At 43.8% G+C, this 24,998-nt stretch overlaps 2 protein-coding genes across 6 annotated transcripts in view; both read right to left on the reverse strand.

Annotated features, from left to right (window-relative positions):
- LOC106560289 (discoidin domain-containing receptor 2) overlaps positions 1 to 6,490 on the reverse strand; it is a 50,342-nt gene extending 43,852 nt beyond the window's left edge. For all 4 annotated transcript variants that reach the window (XM_045687695.2, XM_014123040.3, XM_014123041.3 and 1 more), the window contains exon 1: positions 6,297 to 6,490. The gene's annotated coding sequence lies outside the window, so the exon portion shown is untranslated. The remainder of the gene's footprint in view (positions 1 to 6,296) is intronic.
- A 5,108-nt stretch (positions 6,491 to 11,598) lies between these two features.
- Positions 11,599 to 24,998, reverse strand: part of LOC106560290 (UDP-N-acetylhexosamine pyrophosphorylase) — a 29,537-nt gene continuing 16,137 nt past the window's right edge. The window contains exons 6-11 of one of the 2 annotated variants that reach the window (XM_014123042.3): positions 19,498 to 19,691; positions 14,646 to 14,786; positions 13,977 to 14,165; positions 13,755 to 13,796; positions 12,516 to 12,582; positions 11,599 to 12,375 (exon numbers count right to left, since the gene is read on the reverse strand). In XM_014123042.3, the coding sequence (XP_013978517.1) occupies positions 12,283 to 12,375; positions 12,516 to 12,582; positions 13,755 to 13,796; positions 13,977 to 14,165; positions 14,646 to 14,786; positions 19,498 to 19,691 (726 nt within the window). In that variant the 3' untranslated portion in view covers positions 11,599 to 12,282. The remainder of the gene's footprint in view (positions 12,376 to 12,515; positions 12,583 to 13,754; positions 13,797 to 13,976; positions 14,166 to 14,645; positions 14,787 to 19,497; positions 19,692 to 24,998) is intronic. The other variant, XM_014123043.3, reaches the window with a different exon arrangement.

Raw genomic sequence — 24,998 nt, forward strand, 5'->3', positions numbered from 1 at the left:
GTAGTTCACCCTGTCTTTAAATATAACACATTATTTGTATAGTCCATCTGTAGACGCTTTACAGACTATCATTAACATTTTAACCAACTATCTACTAACCCCAACTCTAGCTCTAACCCTAACCTTAACCCTTAACCTATCCTCTGCCGAGTCCCCAACAACAGGATGTTCCGGTTTTCAGGGGAAATGGAAAGAGAGCCTGGGACACTACTTCTGCTTTTGGACATTAACAAGGGGCTCGTTTGAGTGGTAAGGTGAAAACAAACCGTCTGTAGACGAAAGTTGAGGAGTGAAGTCGGGTGGGGTCCATCTGCGACAGCCAAGAGTCGGACACTGATGTGGTTTTCCAACAGCAAGACTCAGTGCGGTGTTGACATTACAAAGACAAACTTGTATAAACAATGTCAAAATAAACATGTCTCCAACCCCCATATCACACACTCATGAAGTGAAAAGATAGGTGTGTACATTGTACAATAAATTGGTGTGAGAGAGCCTCAAACATCACATTAATTTGCTCATATCCATGTATACACGAATTGGGGAAAGTTGGTTCCTTTTTCAGTCACATCTTTGGTCACGTTTGCATGGGTCAAACAAAATCACCCTAATGATTGGTTGACAATAGATCCTCCAACAATGCAGGCGATGGCTGCAGGATAAGGTTGGTGAAGAGCAACTGCAGAAACTTGCAGTCGACTGCAGTCAAAACGTCATGGCCTTTGATCACATGATTTTTGTAAAGTTCATGCAGTTGACATGTAGGCGTATGCCAGACAACACCCCTTTTTTCTCCCCAATTTTGTGGTATCCAATTGGTAGTAGTTCAGTCTTGTCTCATCGCTGCAACTCCCGTACGGACTCGGGAGAGGCGAAGGTCGAGAGCCATTTGTCCTCCGAAACCCAACCAAGCCGCACTGCTTCTTGACACAATGCCCATCCAACCCGGAAGCCAGCCGCACCAATGTGTCAGAGGAAACACCGTACACCTGGCGACCGTGTCAACGTGCACTGCGCCCGGCCCGCCACAGGAGTCACTAGTGCGCGATGAGACAAGGACATCCCTGCCGGCCAAACCCTCCCTAACCCGGACGACGCTGGGCCAATTGTAAGCCGCCCCATGGGCCTCCCGGTCGCGGCCGGCTGCGACAGAGCCTGGACTCGAACCCAGAATCTCTAGTGACACAGCTAGCACTGCGATGCCGTGCCTTAGACCACTGCGCCACTCGGGAGGCCCTATGCCGGACAATTTTTATCCCCATAATGCAACACACTTTGAAAGGCGGTGACCACTGACTTGACAAAAGTGATCCGCTCAAACGCACCCAAGGCGACACTCCTCCACATTTACTGGATTGGTTGAACAGTGCAGAAGAGAACCTCGCAGACAGTTTTTTTCAAATTATTTTTAAGACCAGTATGTAGGGGATCTATACTGAACAAAAATATAAACTCCCTAGTGGGTTGGCCTGGCTCCCAAGTGGGTTGGTCTATTCCCTCCCAGGCCCACCCATGGCCTATTCCCTCCCAGGCCCACCCACCTGCGAAATCCATAGATTAGGGCCTAATTTATTTATTTAAATGGACTGTTTTCCTTCTATGAACTGTAACTCAGTCAAATCTTTGAAATTGTTGCATGTTGCATTTATATTTTTGCTCAGTATAGTTTCTGCTGTTTCTTATACCCCTGCTAGGTTAGTTTACCTAAACCCTAACCCTAGCCTTAACCCTAAACCTTATTCAAAGGATGTTTTCACACATGGTCCCTTTCAGCCAATATTCGTGAACTCAGTGCAGTTTGCTTCATTTTTTGTGTGCAGTGTGAACACTCAAAAGGAACTCCGGACTAGAGGTCGACCGATTAATCGGAATGGTCGATTAATTAGGGCCGATTTCAAGTTTTCTTAACAATCGGTAATCAGCATTTTTGGACACCGATTATGGCCGATTACATTGCACTCCACGAGGAGACTGTGTGGCAGGCTGACCACCTGTTATGCGAGTGCAGCAAGGAGCCAAGGTAAGGTGCTAGCTAGCATTAAACTTATCTTATAAAAAACAATCAATCTTAACATAATCACTAGTTAACTACACATGGTTGATGATATTACTAGTTTATCTAGCTTGTCCTGCGTTGCATATAATGGATGTGGTGCCTGTTAATTTGTCATTGAATCGCAGCCTACTTTGCCAAACGGGTGATATAACAAGCGCATTCGCGAAAAAAATCACTGACGTTGCACCAATGTGTACCTAACCATAAACATCAATGCCTTTCTTAAAATCGAATACACAAGTATATATTTTTAAACCTGCATATTTAGTTAATATTGCCTGCTAACATGAATTTCTTTTAACTAGGGAAATTGTGTCACTTCTCTTGCGTTCTGTGCAAGCAGAGTCAGGGTATATGCAGCAGTCTGGGCTGCCAGGCTCGTTGCGAACTGCGCTAAGACCATTTATTCCTAACAAAGACCGTAATTAATTTGCCAGAATTTTACATAATTATGGCATAACATTGAAGGTTGTGCAATGTAACAGCAATATTTAGACTTATGGATGCCACCCGTTAGATAAAATACGTAACGGTTCCGTATTTCACTGAAATAATAAATGTTTTGTTTTCGAAATGATAGTTTCCGGATTTGACCATATTAATGACCTAAGGCTCGTATTTCTGTGAGTTATTATATTATAATTAAGTCTATGATTTGATAGAGCAGTCTGACTGAGCGGTGGTAGTCCTATAATAACAACCTAAAACTTCTTACCTGGAATATTGAAGACTCATGTTAAAAGGAACCACCAGCTTTCATATGTTCTCATGTTCTGAGTACATTTGCTTTTTTTAAACCTGAGAATTTAAAGAGGACTGAGATCAGTTATTTTAAAAAGGACTATATGTGAAAACACCCTTTAAGCCTAACCCTAACTTTAGCAAGCAGTTTCTTATCAACAGATAGTTTGTTGATAGTATGACCATCTGTAGAGCACCTACAGATGGACTTTCCGGACTATCCAAATAAAGTGTGACGCATAAGAGTACATCAAAATTGTATACTATGGAATATGCTGCCAGCGAGGGGCCTGATCTGTATGGGCTCAGTCAGACATGGACCTACGGCAGGCAGGCAAGTCCATGTAAGCACTGGGTGCCTCTGCTGTGTTTTGAAAGGAGTTGAAATTACACCCTGACCCTGCTGGTTCAGTAGTGTGTCATTACATCTCTACCTCTGTACAGTGAGGGAAAAAAGTATTTGATCCCCTGCTGATTTTGTACATTTGCCCACTGACAAAGAAATGATCAGTCTATCATTTTAATGGTAGGTTTATTTGAACAGTGAGAGACAGAATAACAACAAAAACATCCAGAAAAACGCATGTCAAAAATTTTATAAATTGATTTGCATTTTAATGAGGGAAATAAGTATTTGACCCCCTCTCACTCAGAAAGATTTCTGGTTCCCAGGTGTCTTTTATACAGGTAACGAGCTGAGATTAGGAGCACACTCTTAAAGGGAGTGCTCCTAATCTCAGTTTGTTACCTGTATAAAGACACCTGTCCACAGAATCAATCAATCAATCAGATTCCAAACTCTCCACCATGGCCAAGACCAAAGAGCTCTCCAAGGATGTCAGGGACAAGATTGTAGACCTACACAAGGCTGGAATGGGCTACAAGACCATCGCCAAGCAGCTTGGTGAGAAGGTGACAACAGTTGGTGCGATTATTTGCAAATGGAAGAAACACAAAATAACTGTCAATCTCCCTCGGCCTGGGGCTCCATGCAAAATCTCATCTCGTGGATTAGCTTTGATCTTGAGAAAGGTGAGGAATCAGCCCAGAACTACACGGGAGGATCTTGTCAATGATCTCAAGGCAGCTGGGACCATAGTCACCAAGAAAACAATTGGTAGCACACTACACCGTGAAGGACTGAAATCCTGCAGCGCCCGCAAGGTCCCCTTGCTCAAGAAAGCACATATACATGCCCGTCTGACGTTTGAATGATTCAGAGGACATCTGGGTGAAAGTGTTGTGGTCAGATGAGACCAAAATGGAGCTCTTTGGCATAAACTCAACTCGCCGTGTTTGGAGAAGGAGGAATGCTGCCTATGACCCCAAGAACACCATCCCCACCGTCAAACATGGAGGTGGAAACATTATGCTTTGGGGGTGTTTTTCTGTTAAGGGGACAGGACAACTTCACCGCATCAAAGGGACGATGGACGGGGCCATGTACCGTAAAATCTTGGGTGAGAACCTCCTTCCCTCAGCCAGGGCATTGAAAATGGGTCGTGGATGGGTATTCCAGCATGACAATGACCCAAAACACAACAAAGGAGTGGCTCAAGAAGAAGCACATTAAGGTCCTGGAGTGGCCTAGCCAGTCTCCAGACCTTAATCCCATAGAAAATCTGTGGAGGGAGCTGAAGGTTCGAGTTGCCAAACGTCAGCCTCGAAACTTAATGACTTGGAGAAGATCTGCAAAGAGGAGTGGGACAAAATCCCTCCTGAGATGTGTGAAAACCTGGTGGCCAACTACAAGAAACGTCTGACCTCTGTGATTGCCAAGAAGGGTTTTGCCACCAAGTACTAAGTCATGTTTTGCAGAGGGGTCAAATACTTATTTCCCTCATTAAAATGCAAATGAATTTATAACATTTTTGACATGCGTTTTTCTGGATTTTTTTGTTGTTATTCTGTCTCTCACTGTTCAAATAAACTTACCATTAAAATTATAGACTGATCATTTCTTTGTCAGTGGGCAAACGTACAAAATCAGCAGGGGATCAAATACTTTTTTTCCCTCACTGTATCTGGACAGACTCTGAGGTCCCAGGGGGAAGGAGGGAGAGAGGGAGGCAGGGATGGAGAGATAAAGAGAGTGAGGGAGGAGTTGCTAATTGAAATGATATGTCTATTCCTCTGATAACTTAAAGCACATGTTGAGAGCTGGAAGAGAGATGTCAGGACTGGCTATTACCATCAGTGAGGTCATGAACCTGGCTCAACACACACTCTCACATACCCACTCACACCCTGCCAGGAATGGCTAAGGGGTCACACCACATGCCTCACCACCTTGACCTCCCCAGAACAACTGTCCTTTATGACTCTGTGGCAGGGGCGGTTCTGGGGGGGAGGGCCAGTGCCCCTGTGACAACAATTTTTGGACCTCCTTGTGGCCCCCCTAAATGTGGAGTATGAAATAATTTTTACATAACAAATTTTTGCTATCGTTCTTTTTTTTCATCCGTTATTAGACAGTGGCAACGCGGAACACTAATGATTATGAACATGGTCTTTTGCCTGCTAATGCCTGCAATGCAGTGAAGAAAACGATATGACAACAATAACGTCTAATGTAACTGGCCCTCTAACAGTACAACTGGCCCCAGCTTGGCCCCCCCCCAGTTGAAATGGTCTGTATGAAATGGTCTTAGATCCTGTATGAGTCATGACTATGTATATATGATAATTATTTGAGAGAAAAGTGATTGTGTTTCGTCCCCACATCAAAATGGCTAAATTTAGCCTCTGTTAGGATTGGATCTGTCACCCACATACCATCTACATACCACCTACGTAATACCTATATACTGCCTGCATGACACAAGAGGACAAGGATAGACACACAAATATGCATGGTATGTATGATAATGCCAAGCCAAAATAATGTATCAGGGCCAGGAACTCAAGTGGTCTACAGTTGCTCAACTTTTCCAAAACAGAGTGAACAAATGGCCAGAAAAACAAAGCGCAACAAGTTGTCTCTGGGGTTTGAACTCGATGCACGAAAGTGAAAAAGCCTCAAGCTATTTCTGCATTAGTTCCACTGCTGCTTCTCCAGACAATAAAACAAGACTTTCAATATCCCTCTATCAAATGGGGAAGCACAACATCTTTTTTGCAGTCAACATTTTTAAAGAGATGTCGTTTTAAACTAAACTAGATACAGTATAATACAGTATGAGTGTAATGGCCTCTGTGTTTTGCAGCTGGATTGCAGCGGTGCTTTTTACAGTGAAGTGTGGATCTGAGATAGGCTGCATCTCATCTCTCTGCTATCCTCTATTCTAGTCTGCCATGCAAACAGTAGCTCTCTCTCACTCAAGAAAAACAGGGATATTGGGTTCAAAACTAGAATATAAACACAGACTAGTGTGAGGTACTGACACAATTCTACAGAAAGCAAAAGCATCTCTATAGCTTCCAGTGGAACCCAAACCCTTCACCCTTGAAACACATAAGAAAATTGTTATTTTGGAGAAAAAGGAGGGTTGAAACGTACTTTTAAAGAGTTTTTGTCCTTTCAAACCATTTGTTCAGAGGAAGCGGTGTAGTATTCCAGTGAGTGTCCCCAGTTCTGTCACAGAATCCAAGCCTTTTCGATCTTTTCTTCCTCGCTCCGCTCAGTTCCCTCTCATACTCACTGGGCTGATGCAAGACACCCTTGAAAATAAAAAAAAAGAAAGAAAAAAAGAATAAAATGGAGCTTGGAGCGGAGGCAGAGAAAGAGGGGGGAATCACATTCTGAGAATTCTTGGGGGCATGCCAAAGTCCCAGAATTTCACATGCTACAAATAAGGTTTCAATTAAGTCAGAGCCCAGTACCCAATCAGAATGCTTTTTTTCTCCTTGAGGAGAAAGTTCTTTTGACAGCCAGAAGGAGCGATGAAACCACTTTAATTCACGGCAGCAATAATTCAGAAAGCACAAAAAAACGTAAATTCAACGTTGCATATTCTTGTTGTGTGGAAGAAATTACATTTGATTCTGTTGACAAATACAGTGCCTTCAGAAATGGTTCATACCCCTTGAATAAAAACACATTTTCTGTTAAAGCCTGAAATTCAAAATGGATTAAATGTTTTCTCACCCATCTACACACAATACCTCATAATGACAAAGTGAAAACATGTTTTTGGAAATGTTTGCAAATTTATTGAAAATGAAATACAGAAATATCTCGTTTACGTAAGTATTCACACCCCTGAGTCAATACTTTGTTGAAGCACATTTGGCAGCAATTAGAGCTGTGAGTCTTTCTGGGATTGTCTTTAAGAGCTTATCAACCCTGGATTGTGCAACATTTGACCATTATTCTATTCAAAATCCTTCAAGCTCAGTCAAATTGGTTGTTGATCATGGCTAGACAACCATTTTAAGGTCTTGCCATAAATCTTCAGTCAAAACTAACTCGGCCACTCAGGAACTTTCGCTGTCTTCTTGGAAAGCAACTCCAGTGTAGACTTTGCCTCGTGTTTTAGTGTGAATTAATCTCTGGTGAAAAGATTACTGAACCAGGTTTTCTATGATTTTGGCTATGCTTAGCTACATTCTATTTCTTATCCTGAAAAACATTTTAGTGCTGAACGATTACAAGCATACCCATAACACAATGAAGCCACCACTATGCTTGAAAATATGGAGAGTGGTACTTAGTAATGTGTTTTATTGGATTTGCCCAAAGCATAACACTTTGTATTCACAACAAAAAGTGAATTGCTTTGCCAATTTTTTTGCAGTATCAATTTAGTGCCTTGTTGCAAACAGGATGCACAGGCTTCCTTCCTTCTGTACAGGCTTCCTTCTTCTCACTCTGTCAACTAGGTTAGTATTGCAGAGTAACTACAATGCTCTTATCACAGCCATTAAACTCTAACTGTTTTAAAGTCACCATTGGCCTCATTGTGAAATCCCTGAGCAGTTTCCTTCCTCTCCTGCAACTGAGTTAGGAAGGACACCTGTATCTTTGTAGTGACTGGGTGCATTGATACACCATCGAAAGTGTAATTAATAACTTCACCATAATCAAAGGGATATTTATGGTCTGCTTTTTACAAAAACATTTTTGACCGATTTACCAATAGGTGCCCTTCTTTGCGAGGCATAGGAAAATCTCCCTAGTCTTTGTTCTGGGTGACTTTAACCTCCCTACGTCTACCTTTGACTCATTTCTCTCTGCCTCCTTCTTTCCACTCCTCTCCTCTTTTGACCTCACCCTCTCACCATCCCCCCTACTCACAAGGCAGGCAATACGCTTGACCTCATCTTTACTAGATGCTGTTCTTCTACTAATCTCACTGCAACTCCCCTCCAAGTCTCCGACCACTACCTTGTATCCTTTTCCCTCTCGCTCTCCTCCAGCACTACTCACTCATGCCCCTACTCAAATGGTATCGCAACCTTTGCTCTCTCTCTCCCATCCTATCATCTCTTCCCTCTGCTCAACCCTTCTCCAACTAATCTCCTGATTCTGCTTCCTCAACCCTCCTCTCCTCCCTTTCTGCATCCTTTGACTCTCTATGTCCCCTATCCTCCCGGCTGGCTCGGTCCTCCCCTCCTGCTCTGTGGCTTGACGACTCATTGCGAGCTCACAGAACAGGGCTCCGGGCAGCCGAGCAGAAATGGAGGACAACTAGCCTCCCTGCGGACCTGGCATCTTTTCACTCCCTCCTCTCTACATTTTCTTCCTCTGTTTCTGCTGCTAAAGCCACTTTCTACCACTCTAAATTCCAAGCATCTGCCTCAAACCCTAGGAAGCTCTTTTCCACCTTTTCCTCCCTCCTGAATCCTCCTCCCCCTCCTCCTCCCTCTCTGCGGATTACTTCATCAACCATTTTGAAAAGAAGGTTGACGACATCCGATCCTCGTTTGTTAAGTCAAACGACACCGCTGGTCCTGCTCACATTGCCCTACCCTATGCTTTGACCTCTTTGTCCCCTCTCTCTCCAGATGAAATCTTGCGACTTGTGACGGCTGGCCGCCCAACAACCTGCCTGTTTGACCCTATCCCCTCCTCTCTTTTCCAGACCATTTCCGGAGACCTTCTCCCCTACCTCACCTCGCTCATCAACTCATCCTTGACCGCTGGCTACGTCCCTTCCGTCTTCAAGAGAGCGAGAGTTGCACCCCTTCTCAAAAAACCTACACTCGATCCCTCAGATGTCAACAACTACAGACCAGTGTCCCTTCTTTCTTTTCTCTCCAAAACTCTTGAGCGTGCCGTCCTTGGCCAGCTCTCGTTATCTCTCTCAGAATGACCTTCTTGATCCAAATCAGTCAGGTTTCAAGACTGGTTATTCAACTGAGACTGCTCTTCTCTGTGTCACGGAGGCTCTCCGCACTGCTAAAGCTAACTCTCTCTCCTCTGCTCTCATCCTTCTAGACCTATCTGCTGCCTTTGATACTGTGAACCATCAGATCCTCCTCTCCACCCTCTCCGAGTTGGGCATCTCCGGCGCGGCTCACTCTTGGATTGCGTCCTAACTGACAGGTCGCTCCTACCAGGTGGCGTAGCGAGAATCCGTCTCCGCACCACGTGCTCTCACCACTGGTGTCCCCCAGGGCTCAGTTCTAGGCCCTCTCCTATTCTCGCTATACACCAAGTCACTTGGCTCTGTCATATCCTCACATGGTCTCTCCTATCATTGCTATGCAGACGAAACACAATTAATCTTCTCCTTTCCCCCTTCTGATAACCAGGTGGCGAATCGCATCTCTGCATGTCTGGCAGACATATCAGTGTGGATGACGGATCACCACCTCAAGCTGAACCTCGGCAAGACGGAGCTGCTCTTCCTCCCTGGGAAGGACTGCCCGTTCTATGATCTCGCCATCAAGGTTGACAACTACATTGTGTCCTCCTCCCAGAGTGCTAAGAGCCTCGGCGTGTCCCTGGACAACACCCTGTCGTTCTCCGCTAACATCAAGGCGGTGACCCGATCCTGTAGGTTCATGCTCTACAACATTCGCAGAGTACGACCCTGCCTTACACAGGAGCGGCGCAGGTCCTAATCCAGGCACTTGTCATCTCCCGTCTGGATTACTGCAACTCCCTGCCTGTGCCATTAAACCCCTACAACTCATCCAGAACGCCGCAGCCCGTCTGGTGTTCAACCTTCCCAAGTTCTCTCACGTCACCCCGCTCCTCCACACACTCCACTGGCTTCCAGTTGAAGCTCGCATCTGCTACAAGACCATGGTGCTCGCCTACGGAGCTGCGAGGGGAACGGCACCTCCGTACCTTCAGGCTCTGATCAGTCCCTACACCCAAAGAAGGGCACTGCGTTCATCCACCTCTGGCCTGCTCGCCTCCCTACCTCTGCGGAAGCACAGTTCCCGCTCAGCCCAGTCAAAACTGTTCGCTGCTCTGGCACCCCAATGGTGGAACAAGCTCCCTCACGACGCCAGGACAGCGGAGTCAATCACCACCTGCCGGAGACACCTGAAACCCCACCTCTTTAAGGAATACCTGGGATAGGATAAAGTAATCCTTCTAATCCCCCCCCCCCCCCCCAAAAAAAAATGATATAGATGTACTATTGTAAAGTGGTTGCTCTACTGGATATCATAAGGTGAATGCACCAATTTGTAAGTCGCTCTGGATAAGAGCGTCTGCTAAATGACGTAAATGTAAATGTAATGGTTCAACCTGTGTTGAAATTCACTGCTCGACTGAGGGACCTTAAAGATAATTGTATGTGTGGGGTACATAGATGAGGTAGTCATAAACATATTTTTTTTTTAAAACACTATAATTGCACAGAGTGACTAAATACAACATGAGACTTGTTAAGCAAACTTTTACTCATTCTTTTATTTAGACTTGCAATAACAAAGGGCTTGAATGCTTATTGACTCAAGACATTTCAGCTTTTCATTTGTATTATGGGGTACTGTGTGTAGGCCAGTGAGTACATACTGCAAGTACACACAGATACTTACAATTGTTATACAATTCATGAAGCACTTTTATACGTTGATAACACTCGGACCACAGAATGAGCTCACCTTAGTGATGAGTATGGACAGTCACCACCTGATGACATCATCACCGCCAGTGTTCCATAGCTGATGTGGACTAAAACACCAGACTCAGGAAATAAAAGGGATAATGAGGATTAAGGAGGTAAGGATCAACGTATCAAATAATGGTAAGGGGGTGGAATTCCCCTTTAAATGCACCCCTTCCTTCATGATGGAAAAGCATGGTGTGGCTTAGTGAGGAAAGCACGCTCTACAGTAGTCCAGTGTGCTAAAACTCTATCGATGCACATGGTCATGTCTCATATCTGCCTGAAGAAATATAACATTCTACAATAGACATCAAGGTAATTTACCTCAGTCAATTAAACATTTACACTTTACAGTGAGGTATACTTTATAAAAGTGTTACATAGGCATATCCCTCGGTCACTGCAATACCTTCTGTCAGAGATATTGTAGCGGGAGTGAGAGCAAGTGAAAGAGGGAAAAGAGAGGAAGAAAAAAGGAGAAAGTGAGAGATAGAAAGTGAGAGGAATTGTTTGTGTGAGAGACAGACGGTTAGCAGCCACAGAGTAGATTTCCTGAGTGGCTGCAGCAGTAAGTGTAGCATGCTCACTATGGCCCATCTTAAACACAAACCATGTGCTGCTTGCTGGAAACTCTGATTCAACACACCAGGACTTCTAATGCAAAAAGACACACCCATCACACAGAGACCGACAAATCTACACACACAGGGTGCGCACATGCAGACAACTACGCACACACACAGGTGCACACACACACCACGCTAACTTTTAATCAAAGAAGACTCATACCTCTTCAAATTGGATATTTCTTTAATAAAGAAAATGGAAAACAATTCTTATGTCAACAGCCTCATTTGGAAGCCAATCAGGCAGAAGACTAGCAGTAGTGTGCTAGCAGTAGTGTGCTAGTTATCATTAAAAAACTATTTCCATGAACCAACATTACATGTTAATAATAAATCAATCAATTATATTAGGTTCATCTGACTACAATTGCTGTACCTATCTCTATTTGTATCTGTATGTACAAATCACTTGGTAAAATGCATAGGTGGTCATTTCCATCTACAAGACAGATAAAAAAAATTGGACTTAAGCAAAATAAATAGCTTGATCTTCAGACTGCTTCATCCAGCCCCGCAAGGCTTCTGTCCTTCATCCTATGCTGCGTACACGTGTTCCTCAGAAAAAAAACTAACATTTGGAAAACATTCCAACTGGAGGTTGGATCTCAATGGTACTGAGTTATAGCACGGGTTTCCCACTTATAATTCCAATTTAGAAGCTTGTTTTTGGATGCCGGAAATGCATTGTTTCAATTATTTAGGAAAGCAAACGAACGCAGCATTATTGCACGGAAACAAACGTCACAGTTTCATCCAGTTGTAGGGAGGAGGAGAGGGAGTGGAATAGGTCTTTGGCTCATCTCTGGTTTTTGCTCACTCGCGCTCTCTCCCTCCCTCTATTTTCCATCCCTCACAAGCCATTCTTCACCAGTTCGTGGGCTCCACTTTCATCGATGACCAGGGTAGGGCGGAACTCTCGGCCACTCACCAGCTCCTCCAAACCCTGCAACACAACAGGAAGTGACATCAGGCTTTTATATCATCAGCACTAGTAAAACGGAATTAAGTAACTATAACAGGAATCACTTTTTAATATTTATTTCTATTTGAACAGGTGCCTACTGTTAAGTCCCTCCCTCTTACCTCTCCGCCATAGGACACCAGTGGGGAGATCTCACATTTGATTGGCAGGTCTGTTCCATCCTTCAGACTGTGGGGAAAAGAAAAGGAGGAAGGAATCAGAGGAGGAAAGGTTGAGTGCTTTTCTCTTGTGTATGGAGTAAGAAAAGAGAAGAGGCAGCTGGATGTGTGATTCTCTGCTCCAGCTGTTCTTAGATGATTAGATGTTTGGAGCAAAGCATTAAAACGTTCACATCAGAGAGACTGCTAGACCATTTTCCTGGACCCAGATGAACCCTATTCCTGGGCTAAAAGGCACTTTGAGATTCCATTTAGTCCAGGCTTCATCTAGGTCCAAGAAGACTAAGTAGGCAGTTTGAAGTGAAAGTAAATGAAGTCTATATTGATTGGGAGAGAGCATATATCACACAGAAAGAGCCAATACACCTTATTGCAATCTAATGACACTACTAAGTAGCATTTATGAACATTTATGAATGTAATAAATATAAAAAAATGCTGTTGAATGAACTACTTTCATTTAAATCATAATCTTTGAACAAGGATTTAAATGTATTTAGTGTTGCCGTCACAATCACAGGTAACTGGCCAACATCAGATCTGAAATGGCCACTCAAAATCAATTGCAAAGCATGCCCAGTGCCCATTACCCAGCATGCTCCACATTCCGTGGGTTAGTAGCTACTGTCCCAGTTAGCACTAGGCCCTGCACCAATATCTTATGCATCCTTCCCTCCCTCCCTCCTTCCTTCCTTGAGATAATCACTGCTCCAGTATGGTTTGATTGGTGAAAGCAACAGGATGATAAACTGGCCTACACTTACCTAATCACATGCAGACCATTGATTGGCTAAAGAAAGAGGAAGGAAGGAAGGATGCATATGAAGACTATTGGACAGGAACCAAGTCAGTGGGCAGGTCAGGTACCCTGTGACCTCACTATGACTTTTGACCTGGGCCCTAGCACAGCTAAACCCCAGGCTGCATCTCAACACCCTAGTCCTTTCCTCTCCTTCTCTTCACCGACACTGATAATAAACTGACCAGGTGAAAGTAGGACAGGAGACAGAGGAAGCCAGTATACAGAATTGAGACACAGCCCAGGTGTGTGTGTGTGTGTGTGTGTGTGTGTGTGTGTGTGTGTGTGTGTGTGTGTGTGTGTGTGTGACAGTGGGTTACAGTGTGAAAGCCAAAGCCCCGTCACCATGCAGTAACTCAGTCAGTAGCACAGAGAATAGTTACTTCTGGTTGACATCAGCTGTGCCACATCCTGCAGGTCCGTTTCTGGAAACATTAAAACATTACACAGGACACACAGGGTTAAGGGGAACCTTAAGAGGGATGCTGTGAGAAAAAGTGGGATTGTGGAAAAGGTGTGACAGGGAGACTATATGGTGATGAACGTGACAATAGGTGGTGAGATAAATACAATGTATACTCACTGTGAGTGTGTGTGTGTCTCACCTGGGTATAGCAGGCACACGTGTCCCGTTCTCGTCTATAAAGTGTCCAGCAGCATTGAGGACCCAGCGGTGATGCAGGGACATGAGGGCGTGTTTCACCGTGGTGGGCGTGTCTTTACCGTCCTGGCTGTCGGCGTTTTTCAGGGCAGAGAACTCGTCTTCACGAAGAACCTCATACACCACAAAGGCCCTGAGACACACAAACACACACAGTGTGAAAACGCATCTTTAGTGCTACCGTTTCCAAGGTAACCCACCCCCAGAACAACAAAACATATTTATCAAAACAACCTGAGAATGGCAGAGTTCTAAAATAGAGCCACATAGAATTGCGTCCTCATTGCAATGAGGAATCCTTTGACTCCATGTAAAGTTCTAAAAGCAGCAACATGACACAGAGGTGATGTCATGAATCAACCGCTGAGAGAGAGACTGGAGCAGCTCGTAAAACCTACATCTTACAGGCCCCAGCAGCAAGAGGAGGGCTGGGCTGGCTCTGGGACAGTGGCTATGGAGCTGGGGTTTGGGCTAGGTGTCTGAGGTCCTGGAACCTGCCAAGGAGTTGGGGGATGAAAGCTGGGGCTCCAGAGATCTGGGTGTCAGGACCTGGGGCTTACTAACGGATTCCTCCACACATGCTAAAGCCAGCTGGAAAATCGTCTACACTTACTTGGCAAACTGGAATATGTCAAAGACAAATTTTTCCATTTTAATCCCGTTGGGTTTGTCGGGTTTGATTAGCCGTCCCTGCTCGTCCACATACGGGATTTTCTTCTGGGCCACGTGATGCTGCAGCTGAGGCTCGAACATCCTGAGAGAGGGTTTCAAATTTCAATGTCACATGCACAAGTAATGGCTTTTTTGCGAGCTCTAACTCCAACAATGCAGTAATTAATAACAATGTAATACAAAAAATAACAAGGTAGAACAAGGTCACATGAGATATAAAAACAAGAACAAGTAAGTGCACACACACACATATTAAGGTCAGTTCCAGTACCATATTTACAATGTGCAGGGATACTGGATTGATAAAAAAGGTAGATACAGTGCCTTCAGAAAGTATTCATACCCCTTGACTTATTCCACATTTTGTCATGTTAAAGCCTGAATATGAAATGGATTACATTTTTACCCATCTACACACCCCATAACGACAAAGTGAAAACTTTTTTTTTTGGCAAATTTATTGAGAATGAAATACAGAAATATCAAATTTACATAAGTATTCACACCCCTGAATCAATACATGTTAGAATCACTTTTGGCAGCGATTACAGCCATTTGTCTTTCTGGGTAAGTTGCTAAGAGCTTTGGATACCTGGATTGTACAATATTTAGCCATTCTTTTCAAAATTCTTCAAGCTGATACACAACCATTTAAGTATTGCCATAGATTTTAAAGAAGATTTAAGTCAAAACTGTAGGTTGGCCACTTAGGAACACTCACGGTCTTCTTGGTAAGCAACTCCATTGTAGATTTGGCCTTGTGTTTTAGGTTATTGTCCTGTTGAAAGGTGAATTTGTCTCCCAGTGTCTGGTGGAAAGCAGAATAATCCAGGTTTTCCTCTAGGATTTTGCCTGTGCTTAGCTCCTCTCCATTTATTTGTTATCCTGAAGAACTCCCCAGTCCTTAATGATTACAAGCATACCCATAACATGATGCAACCAGCACTATGCTTGAAAATATGGAGAGTGGTACTGTGTTGTATTGGATTTGTACAAAACATAACACTTCGTATTAAAGACAAAAATGTAATTGATTTGCTACTATTTTTTGCAGTATTACTTTAGTGCCTTGATACAAACGGGATGCATGTTTTGGAATATTTTTTTTTCTGTATAGGCTCCCTTCTATTCACCCTGCCAACTAGGTTAGCTTTGCGGAGTAACTACAATGTTGTTGATCCATCCTTAGTTCTCTCTTATCACAGCCATTCAACTCTAACTGTTTTAAAAGTCACCATTGGCCTCATTGTGAAATCCCTGAGAAGTTTCCTTCCTCTCCTGCAACTGAGTTAGGAAGGACATCTGTATCTTTGTAGTGACTGGGTGTATTGATACACCATCCCAAGTGTAATTAATAACTTCACCATGCTCAAAAAGGGATATTGAATGTTCGGTTATTTATTTATTTATTTTTTAACCCATCTACCAATAAGTGCCCTTAATTGTGAGGCATTGGAAAATCTCCTTGGTCTTTGTGGTTGAATCTGTGTTGGAATTCTCTGCTCGACTGAGGGACATTACAGATAATTGTATGTGTGGGGTACAGAGATGAGGTAGTCCTAAAAAAAAAAAAACATGTTAAACACTTATTGCATGCAGAGAGAGGCCATGCAACTTGTGACTTGTTAAGAAAATGTTTACTCCTGAACTTATTTAGGCTTGCCATAACAAAAGGGGTTGAATACTTATTGATTCAAGACATTTCAGCTTTCATTCTTAATTAATCTGTAAAAAAATTTACAAACATAATTCCACTTTGACATTATGGGGTATTGTGTGTAGACCAGTGACAAACACATCTCAATTTAAAACATTAGAAATTCAGAATATGGAAAAAGTCAAGGGGTGTGAATACTTTCTGAAGGCGCTGTATGTATAGGGGTAAGGTGACTAGGCATCAGGATATATGATAAACAGAGTAGCAGCAGCGTATATGATGATTGTATGGGAGTGGGTGTGCGTGTGTGTAGAGTCAAATCAAACTTTGTCACATTGGCCGAATACAACAAGTGTAGACTTTACCGCGAAATGCTTACTTACAAGCCCTTAAATCAACAGTGCAGTTCAAGAAGAAGAAAATATTTACCAAGTAGACTTAAATAAAAATGTATAATAAAAAGTAACACAATAATAATAACAACGCTATATACAGGGGGCACCGGTACCGAGTCAGTGTGCGGGGGTACAGGCTAGTTGAGGTAATTGGTACATGTAGGTGGGGACGAAGTGACTATGCATAGGTAACAAACAAACAGCGAGTAGCAACAGTGTACAAAAGGGAAGGGGGGGTCAATGTAAATTGTCCGGTGGCGATTTTATGAATTTTTCAGCAGTCTTATGGCTTGGGGGTAGAAGCTGTTGAGGAGCCTTTTGGTCCTAGACTTGACGCTCCGGTAGCAGAGAAAAACAGTCTAACTTGGGTGACTGGAGTCTGACAATTTTATGGGCTTTCCTCTGACACCGACTATTATATAGGTCCTGGATGGCAGGAAGCTTGGCCCCAGTGACGTACTGGGCCGTTCGCACTACCCTCTAAAGCACCTTATGGTCAAATGCCGAGCAGTTGCCATACCAGGCCGTGATGCAACCGGTCAGGATGCTCTCGATGGTGCAGCTGTAGAACTTTTTGAGGATCTGGGGACCCATGCCAAATCTTTTCAATCTCTTGAGGGGGAAAAGGTTTTGTCATGCCCTCTTCACAACTGTCTTGGTGTGTTTGGACCATGATAGATCGTTGGTGATGTGGACAGCAAGGAACTTGAAACTCTCGACCCTCTCCACTACAGCCCTGTCGATGTTAATGGGGGCCTGTTCGGCCCGCCTTTTCCTGTAGTCCACGATCAGCTCCTTAGTCTTGCTCACATTGAGGGAGAGGGTGTTGTCCTGGCACCACACTGCCAGTTCTCTGACCTCCTCCCTATCTCATCGTTGTCGGTGATCAGGCCTACCACTGTTGTGTCGTCAGCAAACTTAATGATGGTGTTGGAGTCGTGTTTGGCCACGCAGTCGTGGGTGAAAGGGGAGGGGACTAAGCACACACCCTTGTTGGGCCTCCCATGCTGAGGGTCAGTGTGGCGGAGGGGATGTTGCCTGCCCTCGCCACCTGGTGTCGGCCTGGCAGGAAGTCCAGTATCCAGTTGTAGAGGGATGTGTTCAGTCCCAGGGTCCTAAGCTTGGTGACTAGCATGGAGGGACAATGGTGTTGAACACTGAGCTGTAGTCAATGAACAGCATTGTTACGGATACAGGTATCCTGTGTGTGTTTCTTTTCTCTCCTACTCCCCACACAGGTGACAATCGTCATTCCCCAATCAGTCATCAATCAGTCACCAACCAAGACACCTGCTCCTTTTCCCTCAACCAATCACATCCCTTTCCCTTGGTTTAAAAACCCAGTCAGTTGTTTTCTCCCCAGATCAATCTCTGTGCTCAATCTCTCTCAAACTCATTCTCTCTCAGTAAACTCAATCTCTCTCTGTATTGATCTCTTTTGTTTTTGCAACTACATGTCACTTTGTCCATCCCACCTGTGAGTATTGTTTTTGTTAAAGTGTTGACTGTTTGGTGGGAAAAGGGGGTACCAAGACCAGTCGCCCATGGGCCTACATTACCCGAAAGAAAACAGTGTCTAAATACACTAGTTAGAACTGGGCGGACCCCCCACTGTATTTTTGGTTAGTTAGCTAGCTGTTATTGAAATAGGCTAGTCTAGCTTAGGGGTGTTTTTGGCTTATTGTTTCTTTGCTTGGGTCCAGCTCAGCCCCTCTTCCCACACCCTATTACCGTGTGTTTGAAAATAAACCAGTAGTGTTTGACGGTAGATTTACGTTGTCTATGGTTTTTGTTCTCGCTGTTTCTTTATCACTATTATAATTTGCATGAGTTATGTTACGGCTCTCGTTTCCATCTCCCCTAGACTGCAAGGCCAAAGGGATTCGTAACAAGCATTCTCACATAGGTATTCCCCTTATCTAGGTGGTTGAGGGCAGTGTGGAGTGCAATTGAGATTGTGCCGTCTATGGCTCTGTTGGGGTGGCATGCAAATAGGAGTGGGCCTAGGTGTCTGGGATGATGGAGTTCATGTGTGCCATTAACCAGCCTCTCAAAGCAGTTCATGATTAAGTGATGTAAGTGCTACAGATGTAAGTGCTACAGGGCGGTAGTCATTGTGGCATGAACCCTTAGAGTTCTCGGGAACAGGAATGATGGTGGTCATCTTAAAACATGTGGGGATTACAGACAGGTAAAAAAATGACTGAATATGCCTGCCAGCTGTTCTGATTGGTCGAAAGAACAGATGACTCCTGGTCACCTAAGATTTTTGTTGTTGTTGAGGACAGCCCTACTTTTGTTTAATGATTATTTCACTTGCTTTGGCAATGTAAACATATTTCCCATGTCAAATCAAGCCCATTTGAATTGAACTGAAAAAGGTGGGGATGCAGAGAGAGAGTGAGATCAGGACATTTGAAACACGCACTTGGTTTTAACTGTTAAGTGAAGAGGGGAAAAAAATATATATAAATAAAAAAACTGTCCAAACTAAACTTAAGCTTTTTCTCCTTTCATTTCCTTCACCTTAGATTCTGGGTATTCATTAAAGTCACTGCGATGTTCCCAGGGATATATCAGCTGACAGACACTGCTCACTCTCAGGTTATGAGGCTCCCACTAGGCAGGTAATGACCTCAAATACCTGCTTAATGAGGGATACACATTCACCATGTAATTACTCACTTACTGTATGGAGGTGTGTGTGTGTGTGTGTGTGTTTGCATGTGTTTGAGACTCACTGGACGATGTCCCTGAGGAAGGCTAGGGTGAAGAAGTGATTGGCCACGTTTCCTGCATTGAACATCAGCCGCCCGTCTGCGCTGCGCTTCTCAGCCGTAGCCAAGGTGATCTCGCTGTATTCTACCACCTGGTAACGTCCGTCAACCTTACAGACCACGCCCACCGCCTCCGTTGGATTGGTCTTCTCCACCACCTGGAAGTGATTTTACCTGGGTCAAAACGTCTCAGATAGAAATGTAGATATGGATGGGATTCTTAAAAATAGCATTTGACTCTACATTTTAGTCTGAATCAGAAATCTAGCCCTCAGCCCATCTGGTTGGTAGTCCAAATGACAGAGCTGGGCTTGATGAGGGGGTTAGTGGTAGGGGAGAGTATTGGGGCAAGAATCCACATCAACTGTAGTGTTTGTCAGTTAATGACACGAGGGTGGGTCCCTGCATTCCTCTGATCCTCGCAGAACCTCCCCACCACAGCTCTTAATCTGACACACAACAGGAATGGCTTTACTACAGCTCTCAACTTGGTGTTAAATACACTATATATATATATATATATATATATACACACAAAAGTATGTGGACATCAATGTTCCCTCTAAACTGTGTGGTGCAAGGGGCGAGACTGCCGTGCAGAAATACGGTATCCGCACACGGAGAAGCACGAGATTGAACTTCACTCAACTTTCTAGAGTTTTCCCTGTTAGTTAACACTATCAACATTTCCCTTTACTGTGGCAATTGTGATAGAATCAATGCAATATGAGCACCTTTCAAAGCAACATACGGATACAACACTAACTATGCAAGACTTATTAGTATGCAAAACAAACTACACGAGTTAGTTGTCGGCAGAACACATCAGAATAGGTTTCTATTGCATTGACACGCATGCCTCAGCCCGTACTCCACACAAACCGGTGCTGCATAACCAATAAGAGCTGCAGTAGGTTTATATGCAAATTGACCATAGCCATATATGGATCTCTGCCATTTACTTTGAACTGGATTGTGTTTACAGCATGAGCGGTCTTGAGTAGATGCGCTTGTTTTGAGATCAAAGCGAGAACTGCATGAAACAACCATGTGTGCACATTCTGTTAATATCCTTTGCTAGTTAGTGAGTCGTCAGCAATAGGGGAGTGATTGCTTCCTACAAGAGCACAAAACATGTACATTTCTAGAAATCTTTGAAAAGCAAGTCAGGTAAAGATTTTTTTTTGTCTTAAAGGGAGAATTTTGGATTTTGAGACAGCCTTGAATAAGCTAAGTAGCCAATAGGCAGAGGGTAGCATCATTTGTCTGATTCTCTGTAATAATAGTATGGGAATAATAATGCATTTAGCTTTGAAGTGTTTTCTTGAATCAAACACAGAACATTTTCAGTCACCTCCTTGACTGAAGGACAAGGGGATACACGGGTTAATGTCAAGCCTTGTATGTTTTTTTTCAAAAGTCTCATGGAATGTAGGCCTACACAAACACCACACTTTGGCTGCAACTGTAAGCTGAACTACAAAACAGCCATTTCCATGTTAAAATGTTATGGAATGCATTTTCTCCCTTGTTTTTGATGGTAGGCCACTCTGGTAGGCTTATATTATGATTAAATAGGCACAGTAGCCTACTTCGCCACAGTTAAAACTAACTTAAAGCAGGTACAGCCTCAGTGTTCACAGTAAACGCGCGCTGGAAGTTGCATAGAATTTTCACAACTTTCAAGTTTGCGCTCAACGAACCTGAAATTTGCTCAGTACCCCAAAAGATTAGAGGGAACATAAGTGTACACCCCTTCAAATTAGTGGATTAGGCTATTTCAGCCACACCCATTGCTGAAAGGTGTATAAAATCGAGCAAACCGCCATGCAATCTCCATAGACAAACATTGGCAGTAGAATGGCCTTAATGAAGAGCTCAATGTATTTCAAAGTGTCACAGTCATAGAGCACCACCTTTCCAACAAGTGAGTTCGTCATATTTCTGCCCTGCTAAATCTGCCCAGGTCAACTCTAAGTGCTGTTATTGTGAAGAGGAAACTTCTAGGAGCAGTTCTCGGCTCAGCCGCGAAGTGGTAGGCCACACAAGCGCACAAAATGGGACTGCCGAGTGCTGAAGCATGCAAAAATCGTCTGTCCTCGGTTGCAACACACACTACAGAGTTCCAAACTCCCTCCGGAAGCAACGTCCGTACAAGAACTGTTCGTTGGGAGCTTCATGAAATCGGTTTCCATGGCCGAGGAGCCGCACAAAAGCCTAAGATCACCATGTGCAATGCCAAGCATCGGATGGAGAGGTGTGAAGCTCGCCGCCATTGGACTCTGGAGTGGTGAAAACGCGATCACTGGAGTGATGAATCAAGCTTCACCACCTGGTAGTCTGACGGACAAATCTGGGTTTGGCGGATACCAGGAGAATGCTACCTGCCCCAATGCATAGTGCCAACTATAAAGTTTGGTGGAGAAGGAATAATGGTCGGGGACTGTTTTTCATGGTTCGGGCTAGGCCCATTAGTTCCAGTGAGGGGAAATCTTAACGCAACGGCATACCATGACATTCTAGACGATTCTGTGCTTTGTGGCAACAGTTTGGGGAAGGTCCTTTACTGTTTCAGCATGACAATGACCCCGTGCACAAAGTGAGGTCCATACAGAAATGGTTTGTTGACATCGGTGTGGAAGACCTTGACTGGCCTGCACAGAGCCCTGACCTCAACCCTATCGACCACATTTGGGATTAATTGGAATGCCGACTGCGAGCCAGGCCTAATCGCCCAACATCAGTACCCCACTTCACTAATGCTCGTGGCTGAATGGAAGCCAGTCCCCACAGCCATGTTCCAACATCTAGCGGAAAGCCTTCCCAGAAGAGTGGAGGCGGTTATAGCAGCAAAGAGGGGACCAAATCCATATTAAATGCTCACAACTTTGGAATGAGATGTTTGATGAGCAGTTGTCCACATACCTTTGGCCATGTAGTGCATTTCATTTATTTTTTGGTGACAATCTCATGGTCTGTCAAGTGACTGAGAAGAACCCAAGCCAATAACGCAGAACTAAACCCTAAAATGTCAACTGAACAATCTGCTGAAGGTCTTGCAGAGCATTGGTGTGTGTGTGTGTGTGTGTGTTAACTGCTAACTGTTTGTTCCAACAGGAGCAGGCCTGTCAGTAATAACTAACTAAAGGAGATAGGAAGGAGTTTCGGGGGAATACAGAGGGCGAGGGAGGAGCGTCCACTCATGTGAAGAAAGCACACTAATGAAGAGTAATAGCAGCTTCTAGTGTCAAACTGGGACCAGCCAGCCAAAATATTACTGAGAGTGTTTGCGCGCGTGTTCCTGTCCTGAGACAGTGATGAGAGGATGTTAGACGTCACAAAGCTGCCATCAGGAGGAAATGGATGATAGAACAGCTAGGGCCCCATCTCTTCTCGTATTTCCCAAGTCTTACTACTTCTATTCTCTTCACATTACTCATGAACTGGCCTTACAGTGTGTGTGTGTGCATGGTGGGGATGCTGTACTGCTGAATTTGAGCCAGATCTCCCCAACATTAAGGTCAAATAAAATAAAAACTATAAAAACAAAAATAGTTTAATAGTTGCACTGCCATGCTAGTTAAACAAGTTGTAAAAACTGTCGCTTTCCTGAGAAAAAAACCCAGTTAAGTTTCGTATTTAACCACTGTTCCCTGTAAAGTTTTCTTCCCTCTCAAAAATAGTACACTGTGCCCAAACTCATTGTCTAGAAAAAACAGATCATATATCAGAGGCGAGTTCAACAAGGCTTCTGTTTGCGGCGAACACGTTGCCAGAGTAACAAAATCAGTTGAACATTCCAAAATGTTACAGTGAAACATCAAATAGCTACTTTTTGTAAGGATTAATGTAGCTTTGTAGCAACAATATTCAAACTGGGAATGACTTAATTATTCCTACTAAATTCATTCTACTAAATGATTGAGGGGTTGGGTTAAATGCGGAAGACACATTTCAGTTGAATGCATTCAGTTGTGCTGGCAACTGACTAGGTATTCCTATTCACTTTAGTAGTAGTAGAAAGTTAGTAGAAAATGATAGACGTAGAAAGTTTATAGTAGAAAGTTTACAGTACATGGCCACTATTTTTAGAGGCAGTTTAGATCCGAAATAGACACCTGTGTTCGCTGCACACTAGCTTCTCAGACTGTTAGCCAATGTTCGCAGCTAACACAAAACAAATGGAATATGTTAACGAACGTTCGTGAACTAGTTCCTTTGTTGAACGCCTTGTCTATGTGTTGGAGGGCTATGTGGTTCCCTCACTGCCCATAACGAGGCAGTAAAACCTGGCCACTCTCACTTCATATAGTTGCAGCAGTTATTTACACTGAACAAAAATATAAAAAACGCAACATGTAAAGTGTTGGTCCCATGTTCCATGAGCTGAAATAAAAATCTCTGAAATGTTCCATACACACAAAAAGCTTATCTAAAATTGTGCACAAATTGTTTTACATCCCTGTTAGTGAGCATTTCTGCTTTGCCAAGATAATCCATCCATCTGAAAGGTATGGCATATCAAGAAGCTCATTAAAAAGCATGATCATTACACAGGGGCACCTTGTGCTTGGGACAGTAAAAGGCCATTTTATAACATGTAGTTTTGTCACCCAACACAATGCCACATACTTCTAAAGTTGAGGGAGTGTGTAATTGGCATGCTGACTGCAGGAATGTTCACCAGAGCTGTTCTCTACCATAAGCTGCCTCTAATGTCGTTTTAGAGAATTTGGCAGTATGTCCAACAGGCCTCACAACTGCAGACCATGTGTAACCACGCCAGCCCAGGACCTCCACATCCTGCTTCTTCACCTGCGGGATCATCTGGGGGGGGTGCAGAGGAGTATTTTTGTCTGTAATAAAGGCCATTTGTGGGGAAAAACCAATTCTGATTGGCTGTGCTTGGCTCCCCAGTGGGTGGACCTATGCCCTTCAGGGCTGCACACCTGCCCAGTCATTTGAAATCCCTAGACTTGGGCCTAATGAATTTATTTAAATTGACTGATATCCTTATATGAACTGTAACTCAGTAACATTTTAATTGTTGCGCTTATATTTTTGTTCAGTATAGATTTTAGTTTATGTGTCCTATATAATCTCAGCCATCAAACTAGAAAGAAATACTTGAAGTAGCAATGAATGCACATCCCTGGATGTGTTTTTAAATGGAATAGTCTATCATATAGCTCCTTACATTGTCTGGCTAAAAACTCCACTGTTCAGACCTCAGCTCACTGCTACTGAACTCCTGAATGATAGCAGACTACACCCCCACCTAGTGGTGAATTAGAAGTGCAGGTCTTTATTGAGGAAGTCGTGCCAGGGCAGTTCACTGTTTCAATAAGGGGATTCGGTAAAACTGGCCCAGGTTACACTGGGTTATGGTCCCTCATGTGACCATGCAAAAGACTGAGGGAGGTGCATCCTGCTCAAATGGTACAGTAATCTGAGCTGCTCTGTAA

The sequence above is a fragment of the Salmo salar genome, chromosome 10 (genome assembly GCF_965601325.2).
Source record: "Salmo salar chromosome 10, fSalSal1, whole genome shotgun sequence".
Lineage (NCBI taxonomy): Eukaryota > Metazoa > Chordata > Actinopteri > Salmoniformes > Salmonidae > Salmo > Salmo salar.